The sequence below is a fragment of the Mustela erminea genome, chromosome 13, assembly GCF_009829155.1.
Source record: "Mustela erminea isolate mMusErm1 chromosome 13, mMusErm1.Pri, whole genome shotgun sequence".
NCBI classification, from domain to species: domain Eukaryota; kingdom Metazoa; phylum Chordata; class Mammalia; order Carnivora; family Mustelidae; genus Mustela; species Mustela erminea.
The window spans coordinates 77,493,983-77,520,343 of record NC_045626.1 but is presented as its reverse complement, the minus strand read 5'-3'; the positions used below and the strand labels follow the sequence as shown (position 1 = coordinate 77,520,343).

The window sequence follows — 26,361 nt, the reverse complement described above, 5'->3', positions numbered from 1 at the left end:
TCCTGGGGTATAGTTTAGGGTCATCTAGACTAGTCACAATACAATAACCATTTGCAATATGAATCATCGTCAGGAGCTTTTGATCGCAAATGATAGAAAAACTCAACTCAAAGTGGCCTAAGCAAAAGAGAAAATTAATTGTCTCAAGTAAGCACCAAGTCTGCAGGTAAATCTCGTTAGGTCTGGGTGCTCCAACAATGTCTTTACCTTTCTTTCCTCTATGTCGGCTTCATTCTCAAGTAGGCTTTGCCAAAATGGTGACCAAGGTGACCAACGAAGAGCTCTAGGTGGACATTCTCCCAGGTCAGCAACCCCTACGGAAAGAGATCTCTTTCTTAACAGCTGCAGCAAGTATCCTGGGATTGAAAATCATTAGGCTGCTGGGTCTCAGATTAAAAGAAGCAAAGCCTCCCTAGGGGCAGGGAGATGCTGGCATATTTTCACTGGCCAGGGCTGCATCATGTGCCCATCCTTGAAGCCACATGGACTGAGGTTGGCAGAGGCAGCTCTCCTGGGAAGGTGATTACTGGGTCTGTGCCTAGGAGGAGGTTACTGTAGCTCTAGCTGTCCGCAGATTTCCCTGGCCAGGGCTCCAAGGGTCTAACTCTGAGCTTTAATCAGCTCAAGCTGCAAATAAGTTGTCCCATCTCCAGTCCCAGGGGGCTGGGTAGGCTCCCAGCTGCCATGCTTAAATAGGAAGGTCCTCTATCATCTCCAGATCTTTGGACACACTGTTCCTCTGCCTGGAGCAGCATCCACCTCGCTCTTCTTTTAGATCCCCCTAGTCCTTCAAGTCTCCACTTGGCCTTAGGAGTCACCTCCTTCATCTCTGACTGCTCCCTGCCCTGGCTGTATCACTAGCACCCACAGCACCCCCAGGCCCACTCCTACCCCTGCCTGTATTCCCTGCTTAATTATCTGCCTACACATTACAACTGTTGAGTGGGAACTTCGGGAAGGATGTGTATTTCCTAGCATGGAGCTGGAATCCCTAGAGGGACTCGGTAAGACTTTTTTTTTTTTTTTCTTAAGATTTTATTATTTATTTGAGAGAGAGAATGAGAGAGCGGCAGCATAAGAGGAGAGAGGTCAGTGGGAGAAGCAGACTCCCTGCCGAGCTTGGAGCCTGATGTGGGACTTGATGCTAGGACTCCAGGATCATGACGTGAGCCGAAGGCAGTCACTTAACCAACTGAGCCACCCAGGCACCCGGTGAGTCTTTTTTGAACAAAAAATATCCAGTGTATCCTGGACAGTGGGGATGACCCACTGACAAGTCCCAGGGAACAGGGGAGCCAAGAGTACGGCACAGAGTGTGAGAGGGAAGTGAGAAGGCCCTAGCCAGCTCGCTGTCAGGAGACCCCAGTGTTGATGGAGACAGGTAGGTCTGCATGAGGTTAGGCAAATGGTGCACACTTACATTCCAGCTCTAGACAGAATTTTAGTCCATAACAAATAACCATGTCCCAGAAAGATCTAGAAGGTGTGCCCAGCAGGGCCCCTTTGGAACAATGATCCTCACTGCCTCCCTAGAAAAGCGCATCCAAGATTGTTTCAAAGAAATCTGTGCAGTTCCCACACAGAACTTTGTGCTCTGAAAACAAAAACGCTCTCCCACTCACTACTCCTGGGGTGTTCGGTTCACCTCCCTCTAACTTACACGGCTAACTAGCTTCTCCCCTGGTGAGCATCAGCAAGGCACGGAGATGAACACCTGACACCATCAAGGGCATCCATGCTTTCAAATCTTTGGAGAAGGGCTCTCTGTGCAGACTTTCACCCTTTGAAAACATAAAATAAAAAATAAGCAGGTGACCCACACCTGGGCTGCCGGCCACCGTTCTCTCCTGCCTCCGCCCACCCTCCACCCAGGAATCATGTTTGCTGACTGTGAGAAGCAGGTGTTTTGCTATTTCAAACAAGTCTGAACCCCAATTTGTTTCTCAGTAACTTGATTCTCATTGGTGACGACTGTGGTTTCTCATCTAGCGTTGTTATTGATTTGGTCAGAAGTAATTAAGGAGATAATTCTTACTCAATTACATTTCCCTGAATTTCCTGAGGTTGCTAACTCTGCTCCCTGGCTGTATTTTCTTTTCTAAATTAATTTTGTCTTGACTTCGAAATGAGAATGGATATTAGGGGCTTGTTGTGCTTGTTGGTTTTCATAGGACAAAGTGGAGCTCTGTACTTTTCGTTCCTTCTGACTAGGGTTCTCAAACTATTTTAATATTTTTTTAAAAAATAATGTAAAACATACGCTGGTTAAAAAAAAATACGAAAGAGTAGGAGTCCCTCTTCCAAGCCCACTTTCACTACTGAAGGCATTCCCCAGGCTTCCACTTCTAACACTTTCCTATTATTTCTTCCAATGATCTACATTTCAAATTATTCAATTTGGATTGCATTTTATATGTCTCAGTTTATATGCTTAAGACTTTAAAGACTTCCTGTTATGAAAAATGAGGATCTGGCTTCTTGGCATCCTTACACACTCCCCACCTCCAAAACCCATCCTCCCCCGAATAGTACTACCTTTAGTTCTGTCACCGGTTAATGCTGCAGCTTTAAAAATATGTGTTAGGAGGGCAGTGAAGGTCTTCCACATGATACTATTGTGACAGATACGTGTTGTTAGACTTTCATCCAAACCCACAGAATGTGCATTCATGATGACCCCTAATGTAAACTATGAACTTGAGGTGATAATGATGTGTCAGTGTAGGTTTCATCGGTTGTAACAAGCGCCCTCCTTGGGTGCTGCTGACAATACGGTAGGCTGTGCGTGGTGGGGGCAGGGACTATACAGGGAAAAGTCTCTGTACCTTCTGCTCAATTTTAAAAAATAAGATACAGTCTTTTTACTATGTTACACTTGCATTTCGTTCCCCATTCATTCAGAGAGTATCTCTGACTCCTCACTTGGTAGAGGAGGAGCTCGGCTCATCATCTCTCCTTGGGTCTTTTACTACTACGTTGACATCATCAAGATGGCCAGCCTCCATCTGTTCTGGGCCTGAGGGTCAGTTTTCGAGGCTATGTCTAGGAGCTGAGTCGAAGAGTCGAAAATCAAAGAATATTACCGCTTAGTTTTCACAGGTTCATCCACCCACTCAACAGCCAAGAAACCACTCTGGTTTGGCTCCATGCCAAAGACCTAAGAGGCAATGTGACAGACAAGGTCACACTCCCTGCATGTTTTGCGAGACTCGAATTTAGAGGAGGAAGGGACAACACACAATCTACAACATAAGCAGTGGTTTTCAACTTCACATTAAAAATAGGAAACACGCTAAAGAGATAAGCTAAATGTAACAAATACTTTTTTTAGAAGGGGGTCCTTTGCCCCTCTTTTTTGTTTTTTTAAGATTTTTTTATTTACTTATTTGACAGAGAGATCACAAGTAGGCAGAGAGGCAGGCGGGGGCGGGGGAAGCAGGCTCCCCACCGAGCAGAGAGCCCAATGCGGGGCTCGATCCCAGGACCCTGGGATCATGACCCGAGCTGAAAGCAGAGGCTTTAAGCCACTGAGCCACCCAGGCACCCCAAACAAATATTTTAAATAAGAAGTGCTGGTTTTCCTTTTCCTTTGTGAACAGAAGTAGAGCCTTGGTGCTCAAACCGTGGCCCACTTGCCTTCCCCACAGTGATCCTCAGGCCAAAGCCAGAAGACTAGAAGGTTTTTATGTCCTGGGGATAATCTCCTTCCTCCAGGGATGGAGAGACAGTGAGATGCATCGTAGCTGCAGTTCCGTTCTGTGTTTCTAAAGCTCCTTCCTCAGTAGGGAGCCTTTGCAGCTTGGATGTATTGGTCCAGAACACACGGGCTGGAAATATCATTCTGATGGCAGCTGGGAACCCACATCTGCTAGGCATGACGGGTGCCAGACCGGTCACCCTGACGCCCGAGGGGCCAGTGCAGGACACCAAGGGGGCCTCTGGGGCTGTGGAGGGAGTGTTCTTCCCCACCCCCCGCCCCCGGCATGGCCGTCCCAGCCAGGTGGTACAGCGGGCGTGTGCATGTGTGTACATGCATGTGTGCATTTGCTTATTAGACAATAAAATCTCTCTGGAAGGATCCACAAGAACTTGATAACACTCATCCTCTCTGGGGTTGGAAATGAATAGCTTGAAGACAAGATGGAAGTAATATTTTTTAACTACATACCCTTTTGTTTGTTTTCAAACCATTTGAAAATCCTGCCTATTCAAAAGAAAAAACTAAGATAAAAAATGAAATAAAACTCAAGGCTTCATCTTCAGTCCTTAGCGAGGGCTCTCGTCTGTGAGCTTGTTTGCTGAAGTGGCTTCTCATGGCTTCTCAGCAGCATTACCAGCTTTGGGCATATTTTCTCCTGCCTGGGGACGTCAGGAGACCCTCCATCGCTCCCCCTTCCCAAGCCAAACCCTACAATCCCAATTCCTCATGGTTCGCCCCATCTGAAACTGTTCTTGCTCCAGTTTTTCTGTTCAGCTCAGTCAGGACCTCGGCCAGTAACCTTCCCTCACCAGCCTTGGGCTGGTGTCCATGAGGGCACATGTCACCGTGTTATAGCTGAACTGCCTGTTTGATATCTGTCTCCCCCATTAGACCGTGAGCTCCTTGAGGGCAGGAAGGCTGTCTCATTCCACATCATATACCCGATCAGTTTCTAATGCATAGTAGGAATTTAAGAAATATTTGAACTACTCCTGCCCCTCCCTCAGTGTCCTGACATGGTCCACGTAACCTGGCATTGGAAGGCATCCTGTGGACAGCACCGTAGAAGTCACATCAAGGCAGCCCTGGAGACACAGGAAGGCTCATCCCCAGGGGAATTCAAGCCCCCATCAGCAATTCTGCATCCTCGGTCTTTTCCCTTCTGCCACTGGCTTAATCTCATCTCTGCTTCTGCTTCTCACAGGAGAAATGAGGTTAAATGAGTCTAACCAACGGAAGGCTTGGGTTTCTTTGGACCGTCAAGGGATTCACTGGGATTTTGCGAAGATGTTGACTTCATCTGCCTCCAGACAGAGAGAGAAAAGGAACTGAAGACACATGTTGGACTTATCACCCCCCACCACACACACACACACACACACACACACACACACACGTAAAGTGCCTGGCATGGGAAGGGCAGTTGTCTGTCTGGATGCTACCTTTCCTTCCTGGAACCAAGGCAGATATTGCTAATCAATCACAGAATTCTTCTGATGAGATCAGACTGCAGGCAGCTCCAGAGAGCCACTGCTACGAATGGAGATTGAAGCTGGCACTCAAGGCAGAGCCCATGTGCCATCTCCAGCCCAACACATGGGAGGTCCTGAAAATTTAGGCATAATTATTTAGGCATAAATTTAGGCATGATTATCAAGCAGAACGGCTGCTGGCAAGATGGTTGATGCATCCTGGGGGCCTGTGTCCAGAAGGTCCAGAAGCTCCTCCAGGACTTTGAATGCCCATAACATGGATTCCCATTGGCTACTGCTGCCCAACAGCTGGACTGCTGGCCCCTCATATCTAGTCTTTCAAAAGGGTTTATGAGATTAATGTATTTCATTAATTTTTTTTTTTTTTTTTTTTTTTAATGGGTGGATATAGCACATAGGCTGCTGGCATGTCAGCTCAATCCCAGGGCTGATGGGGGCTCACTGATGCTGGCAGCCAATTTCCATTTCAATCAAGTGCGAGTGGAGAGTGGCAGAGAAAGACTTGAAGGAAACCCCGGCTTGACAGAAAGCTATGGCATCTAGCGCCACCTACTGTTAAATCAGCGCATAGCTGCCATTGCTGACTGTCTCCAGATGGGTCTTCATCCGTCCTTCCTGAGTTTGTCCGGGAATATTTTTGTAATCTCACTCAAATTATACTCTTCATCTTCAATTTAGGTTTCAATTCTGTAAAAATTCCACATACTTATGATATAGTGATGATGATAGTGACCTTCTCTGGCGTGTTTGGTTCACCAAGCTGATACACCAAGCTGCTTCTCACAGCATCTTGACTGAAGACCGGGCAGGTGCCAGTTGGGGGCCCTGATGTGCAGAGGAGAGTGACAGACCTCCGGCCACACAGCTAGAGGGGCAAGGAGCTGGGCCTCCGAACCCACATCCCCTCCCCCCTCTGTATCTGTCACTCCTCCACCCCTGATCTCCCCTGCACACCTTGGGGCCTGGCTTACACCTTGTCCAGCCCCTCAAAGCATAACTATCACTTAAAAAATTCCAGTGTGTAATGTGGATTTCACTGGAGGGTTCATGGAAGAGATGGAGAGGAGTGTTACTTTGAGCCCCACGGAGGAAAAATCAATAAAACGGTCCTTCACACTGGTGCATTTTTTCTGGATATGAGCTGCCCCCCGCCCCACCCCCAAGGCTCTCTCCCCACGCTTCATGATAGCTCACTCTACTTTTACCAACTGGAACCCTTCATCCTCCTGCTTCTCCAGTAGCCATCTTCACACTCATCTCCCTTCCCAACAAACCAATTACCCTCCTTAAAAACAAGGAGGATTTGAGGAACAAATTATGGAACAATGTTGTCTTTCCCTCCAACACGAAGGCTTGGACACAAGGCTTTGAATATTCAGGGAGGCTTAATGGTTGAGGACCCCAGTTTTAACCACAAGTTGTCTGGATGTACTCGAGTTCTCTGAAACAGAGCCAATAGGATGCACAGAGATAAAAGAGATTCCTTACGAGAATTGGTTCGTGCAATTCTGGAGGCGGACAAGACCCAAGACTTGTAATTTCCAAGCTGGAGACCCAGGAGAGCGGGTGGTGTATATTCTAGTCTGAAAGCCACCCAGCTCAAGACCCTGAAAGAGCTGATGTTTCAGTTCCAGTGCGCAGGCAGGAGAAAAACCGAAGTCCCAGCTCCAAGGATAGACAGGCGAGAGGAGTTAAGTCTTATGGGCCTGGGGAGATGAGCTTTTGTTCTATTTTGGCTTCAACTGATTGAATGAGGCCCACCCACACTAGCAAGCGCAATCTTCTCTACTCAGTCTATTGATTCAGATGTTTATACTCATCCAAAAACATCCGCAGAGAAACACCCGGAATAGTGCCTGACAAGCTCTCTGAGCACTCGGCAGTCCAGTCAGGCTGATACCTCAAATCAGCCATCGCCCTAGGGTTCTAGTCTCGGCTCTGAGAGCCAACCAGCTGTGCGACCTTGCATGACTTCCTCTGCGCTCTTCCTGTAAAATGGGTTTATTAATAACTATGGGGAGAAGCAAATGGGATGGATGGCATAAAACGCTGAGCACGGTGGTGATGTGTTACAATTCCACAATAATTTGTCCGTTTATGAGGCTTGGCCATTCCCCCTCCCCCCCCACCCCACTTTTAACGGAGAAGCAGCCTACACATTCCATGTTTTCTGCCACCTTTTATGTCATTGCACAACCAGAAATCTGAGTGTGCGTGTGAAAGATCCTCGTTTCTAGAGGTAGGAAATGAACTCCAAATGATTGTAAACACTGCACAGATCAAATGAATTCTTCAAGCCACCAGACTGACATTTCTGTGTCTCATTTATGAAACAGAGTCCCCTCAGTTTGCAGTGATATTAAAAAAAGGGCGTGAATGTGTTCTAGTAAGTTCCAGAAAAAAACTCCCAATTTACAAATGCCAACAGCAGGGCCTTGTTTGCTGGCCCCTGGACTAGGGAATTGTGGGGAAGGGGGAAGGGTGTCAAGGAATGCAAGCTACTGAGCTCCCCCACTGACGACCCATGGGCCCTTAGATAAACAGCTTAACCTCTAGGGTCCCGAGATTCCTTTCCAGCAAAACAGGAATAAGTAGCCTTATTCCTCACAAAGGTTAGTGTGAGGATTAAATAAAACTATGCAAAAAAAGGCCCCCAGTCCCAGACACCCATCCAGTCCCAAGGCAAGCTGTCTACATAGTTGGGGCCCTCTCCTGCTGAGGGGGTGACAGGTGCACATGATGGAAGTCACGGAGGTGTGTCTCTTGGATCTCTCTCCAAGAAAGAACTTGTCATTCAGCCCTAAGGAGTACAGGTAGCTGAGAGCCTCTAGTTACTGGTACTTTCAGAGCACAGGGTCCTTTCAGATCTCCTTCAGAGGCCAGGATCAACATGCCCCACCCCCAACTGATGAGCCCTGGTCATTTCTGCCATACGCTTGCTTGCCCTCCCTTCATGTGCAGCCTTTGTTCTAGAACTCCCTGTCGCATTGGCTGAGGCTCTGGCAGATCCCGTCGTGGTCTGAGGCTGTCTCTTCCCAGTGCTGTTCTCTCTCACAGGCTCATCCCAATAAACCTCCTGTACTCCCATCCCCGTGCCTGCTCCCCAGAGGCGCCGACTGACACAGGCGTTGACATTTTCCAAGATTCCAGGTTCATTTATTTTGTAGAATGACCCTCACCTTTTATTTTTCTCATCCTTCCTTCCTGACCACACTTGGACTGGGGTAGAAATACCACGTAGGTGACGCTGTGTCCTCCCCAGTGCACTGCTCCAAGGGCACGTGACATCGGTGTGTCCCATCACTGGTGACGCAGAGGGGACTCGCGCAGGTTCAGGTGGTATCCGCCAGGGCTTGTCGTTATGCAGATACCTTGTTCCCTCTGTAATTAACAATTAACCTATAGGGTTGAACCTTGAGACCGTGAGGCATTCATCTCATCGTTCAGCAACGATGGACTGAACTCGGGGTCAGACACTGTGTCAGAATCTGGAGATCAGACGCTCTCTTCCCAGGGACCATTGTCATCGCTCTCTTTTCCACCCCCCAGAGATTCCTGCTGCTTGTTTTGTCCTTCAGTTCCCAGCAGGACGCACTCCTCTCCCTGGATGACCGGCCCCTTTTCCACTAACCCACTATTCACCAGGACCCCAACCTCATTTCTCCAGGGTCCGTAAGAAGATGAGAAAAATAAGAGTAACTCAATCACTCTAAAGGATGGGGGCATCTGGGTGGCTCCGTGGGTTAAAGCCTCTGCCTTCAGCTCAGGTCATGATCCCAGGGTCCTGGGATGAGCCTTGAGTTGGGCTCTCTGCTCAGCAGGGAGCCTGCTCCCCACCCCACCCCTGCTCTCTGCCTGCCTCTCTGCCTACTTGTGATCTCTCTCTCTCTGTCAAATAAATATATAAAATCTTAAAAAACAAAACAAAACAAAACAACACTCTAAAGGATGCACCCTGCCTTCAGGGAAGAAATTCTTTAAGGAATTCAATAGCATACTTCATATTTCAGTTAGAAGTGTCTACACGGGGACGAAGTCCCTCATTCCGGGTTATCCCAATAGGTAGATATACCTATATTTATGATGACAAACAACAACCACAAAACAACCCTCCTTCTCCCCAAAGGAAGGAATGATCACCATCACAAAACCACCCAAAGCTGAAATATCAGCGTGCAAAGATGTCTGGGCTCACGCGTATGCTCTTGCCATAGATCCGACCCACTCTCTGCCCATTTTGTTCTTTACAGCTTCCCCATAATGAGCCTGAGATTTGCTAATCATCTTGCTTGCTCCTCAATGCTCTCAGCTTTTCACGTGGCCTCCCTTCCCCCTCGCCACTTGACGGAGCGTCCCAGCTGTTCTCCTGATATCTGTATCAGCCCAAGTACATTTAGCAGGAATTCATTTCCATCTTAATCTGATTCTAGGATGTAGATCATATTTTAAGAAATAACAAAGACGGGTTTGGAACATTCTTTCATAAAGAGACAGAGAACAACAGATATTTAAAAGATTGGCTTTCCAGCCATGACCTCCAACAAATCATTCTGATTTTTCGCCATATGACAATGTTTGTGACAAAATCCAATAAAATTCAGTGGGCAGGCTTTAGAGGTAGTATCTGTAAATTAATAGCTAGCACATGCAATCCTCTATTTAGCCCCCACGGTGTAAAAGGGGAATCAGAGTGAAGTCATGGTCAAGTATACATGCTCTGATGTCACTTGAACTTGAGCTCAGATCCAGACTTCACCATGGACAGAAGGTCCTGTTCACCTTTCAAAGCCTCAGTTTGCTTCTCTATAAAACAGAAACAATAATACGGCAAGGTCTAAATGGAATTATGTATTTCAAAGAAGAACACACTTAGAATGGTGTGTGGCACACCGATGAATAGTAATGTTACTGGTAGACAGCATTCACCCCATTTCACAGACGGGGAAACAGACACGGAGAGGGTATGCAACTTGTCGGAGTCACTCAACCCCCGCGGGACAGAGCCGGCACTCAAACCTGGGTCTTTCAGACAACAAAGCTCTTTCCATTCATTCCCACAACTCTCACTTCTCAGCTGTCAGGTTAAACCAAATCATTTCCAAATGTTACTAGTTTAAACAGTCCCAGCACATGAATATTAAATGTGAGGACACCTGCCCAAAAAACCATCCCCATCTAAGGCTTCACTTGAGCTGTACTCCTGCCCTCCACACTTATCAGCTTTTAACCTGACACATTACAGGGTGACACGCGGTATTTCTCACAGACCTGCTGTCAAAGACGCATTTACACATCAATCAGAAAAGGAAAATGTGGACAGGGCAGAGATTTGACTTTGTTTTCCAAGGAACAAAGATTGGAGGCATCTTCTTCTTCTTTTTTTTAAATTTATTTATTTGACAGAGATCACAAGTAGGCAGAGAGGCAGGCAGGGATGGGGCCAGATGCGGGGCTTGATCCCAGGACCCTGAGATCATGACCTGAGCCGAAGGCAAAGGCTTAACCCACTGAGCCACCCAAGCGCCCCGTGGAGGCAGCTTCTCTGCTCTGCAAGTCAATGGAATAACTGAAGGCTCTTAAGGCCGGTGGCAGTCCCCAGGGAGGCAAGGGCAGAAAACTGAAGTCCACTGTCCGGGGATGGTTTTTGTGAATCCCGGCTGGAAGTCGTCACAGCAAGCAAGGTAAAGGACATCCAAAGTGATGGTGATGGGGTGATACTTGGCTTTTATTTTCTCCTAGTTTTTCTATCTTTTGTTGATTTTTTGCAATGTTCATTAGTGAGTTTCATAACCAGAATACAATCTTAAATGTAGAATTGTATTGCAAATGTGGGTGATCTAAGAGTAGATTACCTGGGTAGGGAGACACATTACTCAGTGTCAGCAGGGAGGCAATAGTTTGCATCAGCTTGTTTATCCTATGGGACACAGGACATATAAATTTTGGAGCAAGCGGAAGCGGTCTATGAAGATTCTGGAATATATGATTCAGTTGACCCTTGAACAACATGGGAATTAGGAGCACCGAATCCCTCCCACACACACAGTCAAAAATCTGCACATAATTTTTAACCCCCCCCAACTTAACTACTAATAACCCACTACTGAAGAGAAGCCTTAATGACAAGGTAAACAGTTGATGAACACATATTTTGCATTTAGATGTATTTGTATATTGTATTCTTACAATGAATTGAACTAGAGAAAAGAAATTGTTATTAAGAGAATCATTCAAAGAGAACATATATTTACAGTACCGTGCTGTTAAAAAAAAAGAGAAATCCAAATAAGAGTTATGACATGCACAGTTCTTCCCAGGGAAAGAAACTGGGAGAAGTAGGTGGGTTCTGGGTACTTTAGAAACCTGGGTTTTGATAATGATTTTGAGAGAGAGAGAATGATTCCCAAATCTGGATATGTACTTAAGCCATGGAAGATTCTAAGAACTTCAAACTTAGGGTCCAAAAATAAGGAATATCCAACATTACCATCTGCAAAGGCATCCTTATTAATAGGAGAACCAGCTTTTTTTTTTTTTTTAAAGATTTTATTTATTTATTTGACAGAGAGAAATCACAAGTAGATGGAGAGGCAGGCAGAGAGAGAGAGAGGGAAGCAGGCTCTCCGCTGAGCAGAGAGCCCGATGCGGGACTCGATCCCAGGACTCTGAGATCATGACCTGAGCCGAAGGCAGCGGCTTAACCCACTGAGCCACCCAGGCGCCCAAGAACCAGCTTTATAGTCCAAAAATCACTGGTCAGCACCCAGAGCATAAACTATAACCACAGCCATTTGATTTTGGCCCTCATTTCCATTTTTATGTCCTGCTCCCCATAGGGGGCTAATCCTTGCAAACTACATTTCCCAGGTGCCCTCCACAGGGAGCTTCCAGGTAGGTTTAGCCAATAGGAGGTGTGAAGAGGAAATGGGCGAGTCAGAGGAAGGAAGAAGCCAGAGTATTTCTCCCCTTCCCTTTAGTCAGCTTCTGGCAGCAGCCCCAACTGAAACTACATCTCCTCCATGAGCCCACCTTCTGCCAGGACTCTTGAAAGTTATCTCTCCCCTCAGCCCCTCCATCCTTGGAGGTGGTAGAAGCTTCTTTCTTCGGCCAATCTCAAGTGTGTCATGCCATCCCCTATTTAGCTTTTCAGCTCTTCCAACACCTTAGTAACTGCTACCCTATATTAAATTCCTGTATTGAACGAGCTCTGCCACGAGCTCTGTTTCCTGCCTAGACCCTGCCTGATACAGTGTGCTAAAATAAACAATTAGCTTACATCACCCCAGACTCTCAGATGACTCAATTGAAAACAGCACTGAGGGGCTCCTGTTTGGCTCAGTCCGTAGAGTGCCTGCCTACAGCTCAGGTCATGATCCCAGGCTCCTGGGATCCCAGGCTTCTGCTCAGTGGGGAGTGTGCTTCTCCGAACTCTCCCTCTGGCCCTCCCTCCACTTGTGCCCTCTCTCTCCCTCTTTCTCAAATAAATAAAAATCTTAAAAAATAAATAAAACAGCACTGAAAACTTCCACTTAGTTTATACTGATAGAATCAATCAGAATTGCTCTACAGACCCCAAAACGCTGTTATTTTCTTAGATAATTAATACAGGTCAATTTTTAAAAAAGATTTTATCATTTATTTGACAGAGAGAGAGATCACAAGTAGATAGAGAGGCAGGCAGAGAGAGAGGGGGAAGCAGACTCCCTGCTGAGCAGAGAGCCCAATGTGGGGCTCGATCCCAGGACCCTGAGATCATGACCTGAGCCAAAGGCAGAGGCTTTAACCCACTGAGCCACCCAGGCGTCCCAGGTAAATTATTTCTACGAAAGTGAAAAAGATGACCCAAATTAAAAATTACTGCTTAGCCATAATTCAAACACCCTGAGATAATATCCCCATTAGCAATCTGTTATATTTACTTCCAGCTTATTATGCCATTGCATATGCACCTTGTCATATATCATTAATTCAAAACATAATTTGTATTCGTGCACATACGCTTTTAGAAATATCTATAGATTTCTATGAATATGAATCTCAAAACTCTCTACGATCTAAGTTCTTTTTATTTTAGTAACATTCATCTTCACTTGAAATTATATTCCTTTCCATAGCAACAAATATACGTCAATAGCAAGTTAAAGAGCAGCACCAAATTCAAACGCATCATTTGCCATCATCTGGATAGACAGTGATTTATCCCCTCAATGCTCATTGCTGGACATTTAGATGTTTTCCACTGTTATTCATACTGCTGTGATAGGCATCCTCATGGGTAAATCTTTTAATCCTTTCTGCAAACTTTCCCGGGATAAAAGTAGAATTGCTGGGGATATGAGCATATGCGCTTTGAAGGTCACATACACACAAGGCTAAATCGTCCTCTGGAAAGCTGTAAAGATAGTGATTTTTGGATGTGTTGTGTACTTTTAATTGTGTTAATATCAGGTAGTATTGGTAAATGTCCTGACAACCAGGACTCCCTCATTCCATAGCAATTATTACCACTGGCTTATTATAATTGTGCTTAAACAAATGGTCCCAGTGAAAATGGTTTCCTGAGACTCCACTGAAATGCTGACATAATCGCAGGGATTGAGGCACGGATCTTGTCCTGCTCAAGTTTTATGTCAGATCAAGGGGACAACTTGACTTTGCTGCTATGAATTGTTCAGCACCAACACCAGTCCATACAAATTCTCTTTTAGAGGCAACTCTCAATAGAGGCAAGATTTGGGGTCATATTTGGACAGTATCATATTTGCTTCCCGGGTGTGGGGGGGTGAAACTTGAGACATTTAAGAGAGTGATGTGTACGTAACTGTGACTTCAAGCAGCATCTCAACTGCGTATTTTCAAATTATCTGGCAGGGAAATTTGAGTGTGTTTGGTTTTATCTTTGTAAGTATTTTTAATTCACAATATGCTTTAAGAAAGTTACTTTGGTCCTGCAAGGAAGAGTTAATGAGGTGCTCAGAAAAAGAGAAGGATTAGGAAAAGGTAACCTTGACTTCAAATGTTTGATTTCAACATGACCAATCTCATTGTTTTCACTGCAAAATGCACCAAGATGGATGTCATTTGATGTTGGTCACCCAAGAGAGGAAGGAAAGGGAAGGGAAAAGAGGACAAGTTAAAATAATTCTTGATCTATTGGCACACCCAAGGAAGGACATATTTCAGATAGAAATCTTATGGTTGTAGGTAACAGAAAATCCAGTTCAAGCTGGCTTAAATAATAAGAGAGAAGTTCATGAAAAGTCTAGAGATGCTTGATTAGTTCAACAAGGCACCACGGGACAAGTTTTTCTTTGACTCTTTTCTCTGCCTTCCCCCACATCTTCAGCTGGAGGCTGGCAACCCTCATGGGCACAAAATGGCTGCCAGCAACTCCCAGGGATATCTGCTTCTCCAATTATAGTCAATGAGGAAAGAAGACTTCTCTGCCTGTGGTTCCTCAAAAGATCTAGGAATCATGCTTTCTAAAAACCCCTGGCAAATGCTTGCTTGCATCTCATTTGCCCAAACAACATCATAAGACTTCCTAAACCAGTCACTGTGATGGGAGATGGGCTGCACTGTTTGACTGCAGTCACTCAGAACAACCCAGCCGTTGGTCCCATGACTATCCACCATGGCGCAAGTGCCCCCATGGGAGAGGAGCAAATGGTCTAATGAGGGAACTAGTATCAAGGCGGAGGCTGAAGAGATCCTGGAGTGTGAGGAAAGCAAATGTCCATCATGTAGAAGTTCTAGAAAGTACTCCTGGAGATCCTTACCTGCTTCCTTGGGGGTCTGTCGCCGCCCCCACTTCACCCATCCTTCAAGGTCCAAACTGACAGGTGTGTCATTAATTTTCAGCCAAGGGGTTGAAACACCCGGGAGTATTAAGATATATTACCTGTAATTCATGGTTAAGAATACCCACGGAGATAAAGTTGATACATGATCCCACTGTTTCGTATCTAGTTGAGCTTATTTGAGGCTATCCTGGATGATTTTTTGGTACCTTAGAGTGGAAGAGAAGAGAGGCATGACTAGTATTTTGGGGGATTGCCAGAGACTCTCCATTCCCCTTTTTTTTTTTTAAGATTTTATTTATTTATATATTTGGAGAGAGAGAACATGCACAAGTGAACGGGCAGAGGGGCAGAGAGAAAGAGAGGGAGAGAGAGAATCTCAAGCAGATTCTGTACTGAGTGCAGAGCCTGACAGGGGCTCGATCTCACACCCTAGATCATGATCTGAACCAAAATCAGGAGTCAGATCCTTAACCAACTGAGTCACCCAGGTGCCCCGAGACTCTCCATTCTTCATCTATCCGCCTGGCACAGGACGTGTGCTGGGTGACCCAGGAGAAAAGCAGCTGGGGATCAGGCAGGCCAGAAACAGTCCCTTCGCCCCAGCTCCAGATGCCCACTCTCCACCGCGCCACACTGCCACACACGCCAGCCGCCTCCCATGCAGCCGCCCCCCTCCCCTTCCACGTTCCGTGTAAAATCCCCAGAGCAGCAGACATCACCGCACAGTTTCATTTCCAGAGAAAGCGGGTGATGAGAGCTGCTGGGTGATGAGAGCCTCCCCCCAGGCGTCAGGTGCCACACTGTGATTTCCGTCGGGTGAGCACACCGCCGGTCCTCACTCTGCTGTTGGGAAAACACTCTCCACACAGCCCTACCAGTCGGCCTTTGCCAAACTTCACTTGGTCACTGAAAGGTTTTTTGTAATCTTTTCTCTTTGTTTATCACATAGCCAAGTAATGCTTGTTGCAGAGCACTAGGAATTTCACATAAGCTTAGGAAAAGTAAAATAAAATTCGCCATAATCCCACCCTCAGAGAGACTCCCTTCATTGGTGGTAGGGGGGGAGGGGTAATGGCTTTCCGCATCTTTGGAGATATGCACATGCACACAGATCATTTAAAAAAAAAAAACAGAATTTTGTGATACATTGCAACATGACTTCCCGCTCGAAGAACTCAGACATCTCCGTATGACAGTAAATACATTCCCATCACTGTATTGTCACCCCACTTAACTGCTGCATACTATTCCACTGTTTACATGCACCATAATTATTTAGCCTGTCTTCTGTTGGGAAGACATATGGGTGGCTTCCAAGAGTTTGCTCTCACAAGCAGCCTCCCGGTGAGCAATTCTGTTGATGGATCTCCGTGTCCACGCCGGGATATTCCCATAGGATGCCCGGCAGCAGAAGGATCATTAGATCCGGAGGCAAGCACGCCATCGCAGCATTTAGTATGCATGGACGAATCGCCCTTCACAAAAGTCACTGCAATGCATTCTCCCACCAGCTTCCTCTGAAAGCGCCCATTTCCCCATAATTTCTTGAGATTTCCTTTGATTAAAAAAAAATTAGTACTGCTGGAATTCATTTCAAGACAGGGTAATCCAGATAATGGTCTTATTATTGTTTCGCAGAGCCGGGGCTGAGAAAAGTGGCTTTTATATTAGAATACAGTTAATTTAACTCTCTTCTTTACATTGACCTGGTATCAACCTCTGAGTAATGAATTTAAGTCTTGTGAGGTCTCCCTCATGGCTGGGCAAGGCAAGGCAAATGAATAGTGGAGAGGGAGGGAAAAACCATGAACCACCACCTGGATAATTTACTCCTTAAGCCCTGCTTGGGGATGGCGAGGGGAAAAAAGTGCCTGGGCATATCTACATTGACAAGACTCGGCTTTCCAAATCGGCTGCCTATGCCACCAACAACGATTATTTTTTTTACATGATTGTTAAACGTTTTTATTTTTTTACTATGTTCATTTAGCCAGCATACAGTGAGTACATCGTAAGTTTCTGATGTAATGTTCAACGATTCATTAGTTGCATATAACACCCAGTGCTCATCACAGCATATAAGGAGTAGAGCAGAGGACCACAGGGGAAAGGAGGGAAAATTGGGTGGGCAGAAATCAGAGCGGGGAGACAAACCATGAAAGACTCTGGACTCCGGGAAACAAACTGAGAGTTACAGAAGGGAGGGGGCTGGGGGGATGGGGTAACCGGGTGATGGGTATCAAGGAGCGCATGTGTTGTGACCAACAACGACTACTAACATTTAGTTCTTCGCTTTATTTTGAGTATGATGCTAATGAGAGCCTCCATTTATCAGATGCTTGCTATGAGTCAGGAATGTGGCAATGAATTTACTTGTCACAACAACGTAAAAATTACTCCTCCATTCTGTGGAAGAAACTGAGGCCCAGAGAGGTCGAGTAATTTGTCCGAGATCACACAGCCAGCCACAAGACAGAACCAGGGTCAGAGCTCGGGTCTGTCTCCAAAGCCCTTGCTAGTTCCACTGTGTACGTGGCCCCTCTTTGGTGTAGAGAAGGTCACTGTGTCACCCAGCACCCCTTCAACCTGGTCAGAGATCTCAGATGAACGCACGGGCTTCCTGAAGCCCGGCTCTGTTTGTAAGGGTTATACGAACACTTTTATCTTTCACTTCTTGCCTTCCCATCAGGTGCCAGACAAGCCAATGAGGAGCATCAAGTATATGGACAAGGAAATAATAAACCTCAAAAAAGACCTTGCACGAAGCCGGTGAGTGAGGCCATCAGGGAATAACAGATGGATAAGCAGGTGGTGGTGGTGGTGGGGGTCCTTCCAAGTTTTTGCCGAGCCCCAAGCCTAAATGTTCAGCAGAAGGCTTGCAGGAGAGTAGCCCTCGGCTGGAATTTTTGGGGAGTGCATACACTGGGCTGATGGCTGCACCCCTGCTCATGTCAGTCCCTGCCTAGAATTTCCTTCTGCTTTCCTTCCTGGACCTGAATCCAACTCGGGAGAGCTCCCAGTGCTCCAGAAAAATCTCTCCTTTCTACTTTAGGCCACAGCATGGTAGCCCAGAGTCAGACAACCTTCCCGAGTGTCTGTGTTCTCGCCTGTAAAATTAATAGAATATGTGATCGCCAGAAGGTCCGGATGAAATAATGTATATAAAGCGCCCCCTTGCGTAGCCTTAAACACAGAGCCGTCCCTTTCCATCGCCCGCCCTCCGCCACCGCACTGCCCAGCCCCTTCCTGTACTGACAGTGTGGACCAGCCGAGGTCCAGGACCATATCTTCGTCATCTCTGGGTGGTGAGCTGAGCTCTTTCTCTCTCTCACCCCTTAACTCTGTTCTGGGACCTAGAATGTTCCAAGGTAGGGTCATACATGGGACTCTTGGCAAAGCACTTGGAGACAGAGTAAGGGACAGAGACTCTCACAAGGATGTGTGAAGAGGGGGTCATACAGGCATTGTGGGCGGCCCGTCTCTCTTACTTGTCTCCCATTCTGAGCCAGACCACAGACAGTCAGGGTGACACATTTCCTTGTTTCATCTCCCTCCTCTGAAAACGTCTGTCTCCACTGCCCGCCTGCGTCTCCACACTTTCCCCAGCGTGCAGCCCAGCCGACGGGACTGGATGGCTGAGCCCAGCAGGAGGCTGGCAGTGTGGGCATGGACGGTGGGAAGGAGGAACGGCACGAAGGGACAAAGGCAGGTATCGCCACTCTCTGCACAGCAGAAAAGTAATGCGAGTTGTGCATGGGATTTCAAATTTTTGAGCAGCCACACTTTTTTAAAAAAGCAAAAAGAAACAGGCGGTAGTCCTTCTAATACCGTATTCTATTTGCCCCAAGATAGCCAAAGCGTTCTCATTTCTCATGCTGTCGATATAAAAAATATTAATGAACTACTATATTCCATTTTTCATACAAGAAGAAAAGTGACAAAATGATGCAAAGAGAGAAGTGATGAATTTATGTGTAGGGCCATGTCCGTTTGAACCACCCGAATTCCAAGCACTCCGTGGTTGTTTTGGAATGAATTGTGTTGCCCCCACCCCAATTCATATGTTGCAGCCCTAACCCCCAATGACTGTATTTGGAGACAAGACCACTACAGAGGTAATTAGGTTAAGTGGGGTCACAGAGATGGGCTCCTCATTCGTCAGGACTGGTGTCCTTACTAGAAGAGGAAGGGATATCAGGAAAGTAGTGTCCACAACCCAAGGAAGAAGCCCTCAGGAGAAACCAATCCTACCGACACCTTGATCTTGAGTTTCCAGGCTCCAAAACAGAAAAAATAAATGTCTGTTTTTAACGTCCCTCAGTCCGTGACATTCTATGATGACAGCCCAAGCAGACTCACTGAACAGTCGATGTTGAGATAATCCTGCAGAGAATGTCACCAGCTCAAGAGCTGATGGACCCCAGTCTCAGACCTCACGGGGAGTGGAGCTCAAGGACAGCATATGAATGAACTTGGGCCTCAGAACTGAGGGCTGAGATCCACAAGGACTCGCCTGTTAGTGGTGGACATATTGGCCTCTACGGTGTTTGAACCCAGGCTAGAGGGCTTTTGAGGCTGATGCCTTGGGAAATGGTGAGAGGTAGCGTCAGGAAGTCAAGAGTCACCTGAATGGGGAGAGCATCTGTGACAGGCAGCAGAGAAAGAGAATCACATACAGAGGATAAGCGCCTCAGCAGGGATCTGGACTCTGACCCACGGTCATGACTGGAGGATATTCAGGCTCCAGAAGGAATCGGGCAATGCAGCACAGAATTTGGATCAGAAGCAAGGTTCAAAATACAGAACCACCGTACGTCATGGGTGTCAATGAATCACGCCAGACCCTGGCCATACAACCATTATGACCGGGTTGGTTCTTACCAGCTAATTATGATCAGCCTTAATGTAGATGATTCTAACCCAAACCCCCAGCTGCAAGTGCCTACCAGTATCTCTAGAGTCTGAGAAATGACAGTTTCTACAATCATCTGTATTCTGTAGACAGACAGTTGATCACTAAAGGTACCACCAGATGGCTTGATCTATGTAAGTTCCAGCTACTGAGACTCGATCCAGACCAAGAAGGACCACAAGCCGTGTCGAGCCAGCTTGTAACCCAAACGGGGCGCTAAGTGTTCAGGAAATTTGCAAACCCGTTATTAAACACAGCTATGGTTAAAAATTATATAAACTTACAATTAAATACATCATATTAAAACAAAGGTCACGAAGACCCCCAAACCCATCACTTCCTGATGGTTCTGTACATTTCACTGCTACGTGTACTCCTGAGGTTATTTCTGGCTACGGCACCGGTGGGCGCGCCACCTAACAAGAAATCCTGTAAATGAATTCCCAGCTCGGTGTTTACGGACATCACATTGGAGGCTCAGAATCAGCCCCCGGGGAAATACTGATGGCACAGAAATCCACAAACGCCACAAATCAGGGCTTATTTTTCCCCCCTCACCCAGAGAGAGGATCCTTAAGCATTCTCCCGCACATCCCTAGGGACATGTCCCCCAAAAATGACCCGGGTTGAATTTTCTATTAATCCAGCAGCATATAGGGGTTTCGTCAAAAGGTGATGAAGACAGTGGCTTTCCTGCCACACTTGAACTGGCAAGCTGAGCCTGTCACTCCAGCCAGACACATTTACCACGGATCTGAGACTCGCTAGGATTGAACGTCCTCATTGGACAGGCTTAGCCTGTCCACCTGCAGGACATGAAAGAGAATGGGGAAGAGGCCAGGCAGAAAAGCCACGAGCAAGAAAACGAGAAACGACAATAAAACGTTCCATCTGGCCACACTCCCGGATCCCACTGACATCTAAGGCAACAGCGTGCCCCCTTCAGTGGGAAACACCCTGCTTTGCTGGGGAAATCACCTCTCCGAGAGACACAAACCCAGCATGCCCATCTCCCAGGACTAAATGAGGCGAATTATTAGCAAAGGAAATGTTGTCTTTTCCACTTACTGTGTTTCAGACCAGCTTCGCCTCCTATTAGACGTCAGCTCCCCATGAACCAAACACCTTGACTACCTCTTAGATTTTATTTAATACTTCAGCCCTCTTATAATTCAGCTGCACCATCCCCAGTTTCATGGCCAGTTTAACATGACGCTAAAAAGAATAAAAGTCTAACTGCTTTCCTGCTCACCCGCTCCGCCAGACGTCTGTGGCACGAGGCAACATGCTAAGCGCTTACGTGCTGCATCCTAGCGGAAGTCGACAACCTGGGGCACCGGCCTGCACATGCCCCGTTCTTGGGTGACTCGTGCAGCCAATGGCATATCTTCTTCCAAAGCTGCTGGCGCTTTTTATTGTGAGAGTTTTAAGTAAAATAAACAACTCTGCAGCTAAAACGTTGACCTGAAGCCATGAGTTGCCCATGGCGAAGTTTAGTTGGGTATACAGGCAATAGCAAATAAATGGTGATAAATCACCCCCCTCCCCATGAGCCCCAGCAGACCCCAGCAGGGCACAGATTACAAAAGTGTTTTTGAGGCTTGAGATGCTGTTTTCTAGCTGCACTTGGCAGACGGCTAAAGCAAGGCAGTTAGAAATAACAAAGGTGGGGGTGCCTGGGTGGCTCAGTAGGTTAAGGCCTCTGCCTTCAGCTCAGGTCATGATCCCGGGGTCCTGGGATCAAGCCCCACATCGGGCACCCTGCTCAGCGGGGAGCCTGCTTCCCCCTCTCTCTCTGCCTGCCTCTCTGCCTACTTGTGATCTCTGTCTGTCAAATAAATAAATAAAATCTTAAAAAAAAGAAAAAAGAAAAAGAAAGAACAAAGGTGGAATTTTGGCAAAGGAAGAAACTTTTTTTTTTTTTTTTTTTTTTTTTATGAGGTCAGGCACTTCTTGGTTCCTCCTTAGTTTTCTGTGCTCATTTTCTTCAACAAATATTGAATATCAGGTACTTCCAGATGTAGCCAGACATCACCGCATACACTGGAGTCATGGCAGTGAACGCAAAGGTCAAAATTCCTGTCCTCAGTGAGTAAGGGGCAATGATGTGCCTTAAAATGGGACAAAGACAGCAAACAAGTTATCAAGTGCTTAGACAGGATTTGGGGGGTGTGTTGGCTATATATTATGAGAATATAAAACAAGGTGCTGGGGCGCCTAGGTTGTTCAGTGGGTTAAGCCTCTGCCTTCGGCTCAGGTCATGATCTCAGGGTCCTGGGATCGAGCCCCGCATCGGGTTCTCTGCTCAGCGGAGAGCCTGCTTCTCCTCTCTCTCTGCCTGCCTCTCTGTCTACTTGTGATCTCTGTCAAATAAATATACAAAATCTTAAAACAACAACAACAACAAGATGTTGGGCATAGCATGGCAATGGAGAGAAAGCTTCTACTTGAGCGAGAGTCAGCAGAGGAGGCCGTTCTGTAAAGGAGGTCTTGGGCTGACATCTGAATGATGAGAGAGAGAGAAAGAACCATCCCCATAAAGATACAGGAGGAAGAGAGGTAGAAGACCACGGGTGGATTCCAGACGACAGTAAGGGGAGGTGTGCCAAGGCTGGAACAAGCTGGAAGTGTTGGAGAAGCAGAGAGAAATCCAGAGGGACTGGAGCTGAGTGAGAGAGGGTGAGAGAAGCAGTAAATGACCTTGGAGAGATGGGCCTCGGGCTTCATACATAGGCCATGGTGAGCATTTGAGTGTTGGCCTAAATGTAATGAGAACCCACTGAACGGCCCTGAACAAGAGAAGATTATGATCTGATTATATATTTATTTATTATTTTTTAAAAAAGATTTTATATATTTATTTGACAGACAGAGATCACAAGTAGGCAGAGAGGCAGGCAGAGAGAGGAGGAAACAGGCTCCCCGCTGAGCAGAGAGCCCGATGTGGGGCTCAATCCCAGGACCCTGAGATCCTGACCTGAGCTGAAGGCAGAGACTTAACCCACTGAGCCACCCAGGCGCCCCTATGATCTGATGTTTCAGAAAACATTCCATCCACTACGTAGGGCCCAGCTGAAGGGTTGTAAGAGTTGACAATGGCCTGGCAGACAAATAGCAGTGAACTGGAGGGAAGTGGATGGATTCAGGGTTTATTAGGAGCCACGGGACTGGGTAATGGATCAGATGTGAGCGACAAAGGAAGAGCTGGGTCAAGGTGTTCCAATGACTTGTTCACATCTGCCTCCCTCACTAGGACGTAAGATCTATCATAGTCTACACTATACACGTCTGCTGTCATGGTCCCCAAGTAAAGGTTTGTTGATGGGATGAATTAATTCTTTATGAGCTGACAGTGTTCAATAAGGGACATTCATTTTGAGATATGGTTTGCGTCTGAGTTGGTAGGTACAGTAAGTCACCCAACTTTTTTTTTTTTTCGGAAACAAGAAGAGATGAGACTAATAATTTAATTGAAAGTTAGATCCAGGATGATAGCTCTGTGGCTGACATACCCCCACTTCTCTCTCCTGTGTCCAAGGCAGACATCGCGAGTGGATCACAGCATTCTTCATTTAAGCCCAGATTTGGTTTTGAAAATCCTTGCAACCCAGCACCCCAGACAAGCAGCCCTACTGATTAGAGTTGCTACCCAGAATGTAATTTATTTGTCATCTCTAAACTAAAAGATTCAAAAGGAGGCTTTGGTGTCTATAATGACACCTTGTTGATTCGATTTGAGGGTTGGTACAGAAGAGACCAACAGGAGGAACAGACCTCACTCAAATCCCTTTATGGATGAGGCTGATTTTTTTTTTAAGATTTTATTTATTTATTTGAGAGAGAGACAGTGAGAGAGAACATGAGAGGGGAGAAAGTCAAAGGGAAAAGCAGACTCTCCAAGGAGCAGGGAGCCCGATGTGGGACTCGATCCCAGGACTCTGGGATCATGACCTGAGCTGAAGGCAGTCGCTTAACCAACTGAGCCACCCAGGCGCCCTGAGGCTGATTTTTAATCAGGGAATCTAAATAGTTTGAAGAATTATTGTTGACCTCAGACGCCCACTGACGGCTCTCAGTAACTTCGGCATCTCACCATTCAACACCCAGGACTTCCATGTCCAGAGCCTGGAACTCAGAACTTCTTTGTTTAGAAGTTCTGATTCTTCCCCGACCCCTCCCCCTGACTTGAGACTTACCTCAAAGCCCCAGAATTATTCAAGATCATGGATTTATATGCAGGTCAAAGTCTTGGATATAGGCGAAGTTAAGGCTTCTGAACTGCACCTCATGAATCATTCAAAAAAGACCTTAGTCCTCCCCGCCATGTCCCCTCACCCCCACACTCTGCCGCCAGCGCGTGGATATTAGTGAGTCCCCGACCTGTTCCATAAAGGCAAGCACTTGGCCCCGCGTCCTTAGGCTAGAACTGATAAAAGAAAAAAAAAAAAAAAAGCCGCATACCCAACGGGTAGGTCACTGCTGTGGGCTGGAGGAACCTGCTCAAGTTAATTGCATTTTTATCATCTTGAATGTGACCCAGAGGCCCTGCCCATTTTTTTCTCTGTTACTGATGTCTTCGTGTCTCTTTGACACGTCTAGTTAACCATAGTTCCAGGGCAAATTTTCTTTGCTTTTCTTGTGCTGCTCTCCACTGAGGGTAAATATCTTTTTAATTCTTTGTCTTGTGGCTAGGGCTACCTTAGAAGATCCCACATAAAAAAGAATTTGACTATAAGACCATGTTTTCAAATTTAAGTATCCAAATATCTTGAACCCTTGGTTACATAAAGGTTTGCACAAAACCTTGTTTTCTGAAATTATTTCCCTGATGGCTGGCGAGGTGCTCAGTCTTCTAGCTAGGCTTGGAGGGCTTACAATCAGTAAGATCAATTACAATCAATTACAATAATACAATCAGAAAATCCATCGGCTTTGGAGTCAGTGTGATGAAGTTCCAGAACCTAAGTCAGGTTCGGTGGGGTGAGGTTCGGAGCTGACGACTAAAGAAAGAATTCTTAAGACATCTTTGGTGCAAAATGGTGGTTTATTAAAGCACAGGGACAGGACCCGTGGGCAGGAAGAGCTGCTGCCCCGGGTTGTGAGGAGTGGCTGGTTATATACACAGGAGTTGGGTAGGTGAGGACAAAGGGTTGTTCAGAAGGGCTATTGGGGTAAAGAAGACTGTCAGGATATTGAAGGCCTGGTTACTATCAAGCCAAGGCCACTTTCCCTCTAATGAGGCACTAACATAAAGACAATTGGGAGTCTCCTGGTGGAATGTTACATTCCTGCTATCAAACGTCCTTGTTAGTGAGATTTAGGTTTTAAAAGAAATTTAACTTTATTTACTTTTCCTTCTACCTCCGTCTCCTTCGGTTTTTTATGGAGGGGAGGGTGACGTTAGGGCTTGAGGAACTGAGTTATGTATCTTTGGAAATTGGGCTATTGATAAGGCAACTTCTTTGTTGTAAATCTCAAGGACATTTGTAAACCAAGAGAGACTCCTGCCTTGCAGGACTGTGATCTCTGCAAGATAACCATTTGCTCTTCTTTTAGGGCAGTCAGGGGTGCCTGTGAAATGTCACACATATTACCAAGGGGAGTGTGTGGAGAGGGGGTGCAAGGCGCCAGCCCCTGCTCCGTTCTCAGCCAGCCTCCTGCTCCCTCATCATTCCCCCCTGAACAATTTTGACCCTTAAATCTTTAAGGTGGTTGAAGGTGGAAGGTCTCATCTTCTGTAACTTCTTCCTGCTGAATAGGGGTGTAGAGCTGTCCCTACCTACTCGGGTCAACATTGATCAGTGGAGGAGTCACGAAAGGCGGAGGCAGCTGAATCCAGCGCTGACAGTGAAGGAGTGTCTTTGCGCGTGGTAAGGATCATCTGTCGTGGTGAAGTCATTGCAGCAATGGAGTCTCGGCACCAAGTAGAGAAACACTGAACAAAGCAACATATTAAGGTTAATAAGGCGATAAGAATGAGAAGCCCGAGAAGGAGATTTGGCCATAGTCCTCCTTCAAACCAGGAACTTAACCATTCACTGAGAGAGAGAGAAGGATCTTGTAGGGCCTTAATTTGGGTGTTCATATCCTTTATTATTCCTGTGACATTTTTGTGATAGTCTGGGATGTACACACAACATTCTGTCTTGATAATTGCACATGTGCCACCCTGGGCTGCTGTCAGGACATCTAAGGCCATCCTATTTTGTAGGACTGCCTTGCGTATCTGTGACACTTCGGTATTAAGTAGGGAGATTAGCTGGAGTGGTGATAAGTTTTAGTAATGCACCCATGAATCTAGGCAAATCCTCTATAGAGAAAGAAGTACAGTGGTCAGGTTCAGGCATACAGGTAACTAGGTTTAAAGTTTGACAAGTTTTAAGTATTATTTCTGGCATATCTGTTAGTGTAGCCCAGTATTTAATAAGTCGGCCTCCATCATCCATTGGTGGC

General features: G+C 46.3%; 1 protein-coding gene across 3 annotated transcripts in view; it reads left to right on the top strand.

Annotated features, from left to right (window-relative positions):
- Positions 1-26,361, top strand: part of CCDC60 (coiled-coil domain containing 60) — a 167,650-nt gene that overhangs the window by 54,485 nt on the left and 86,804 nt on the right. For all 3 annotated transcript variants that reach the window (XR_004278087.1, XM_032310644.1, XM_032310642.1), the window contains exon 2: positions 17,686-17,765. Coding sequence is in view for 2 of the 3 variants with exons in the window: in XM_032310644.1 (XP_032166535.1) it covers positions 17,686-17,765 (80 nt within the window). In the remaining variant the exon portion in view is untranslated. The remainder of the gene's footprint in view (positions 1-17,685; positions 17,766-26,361) is intronic.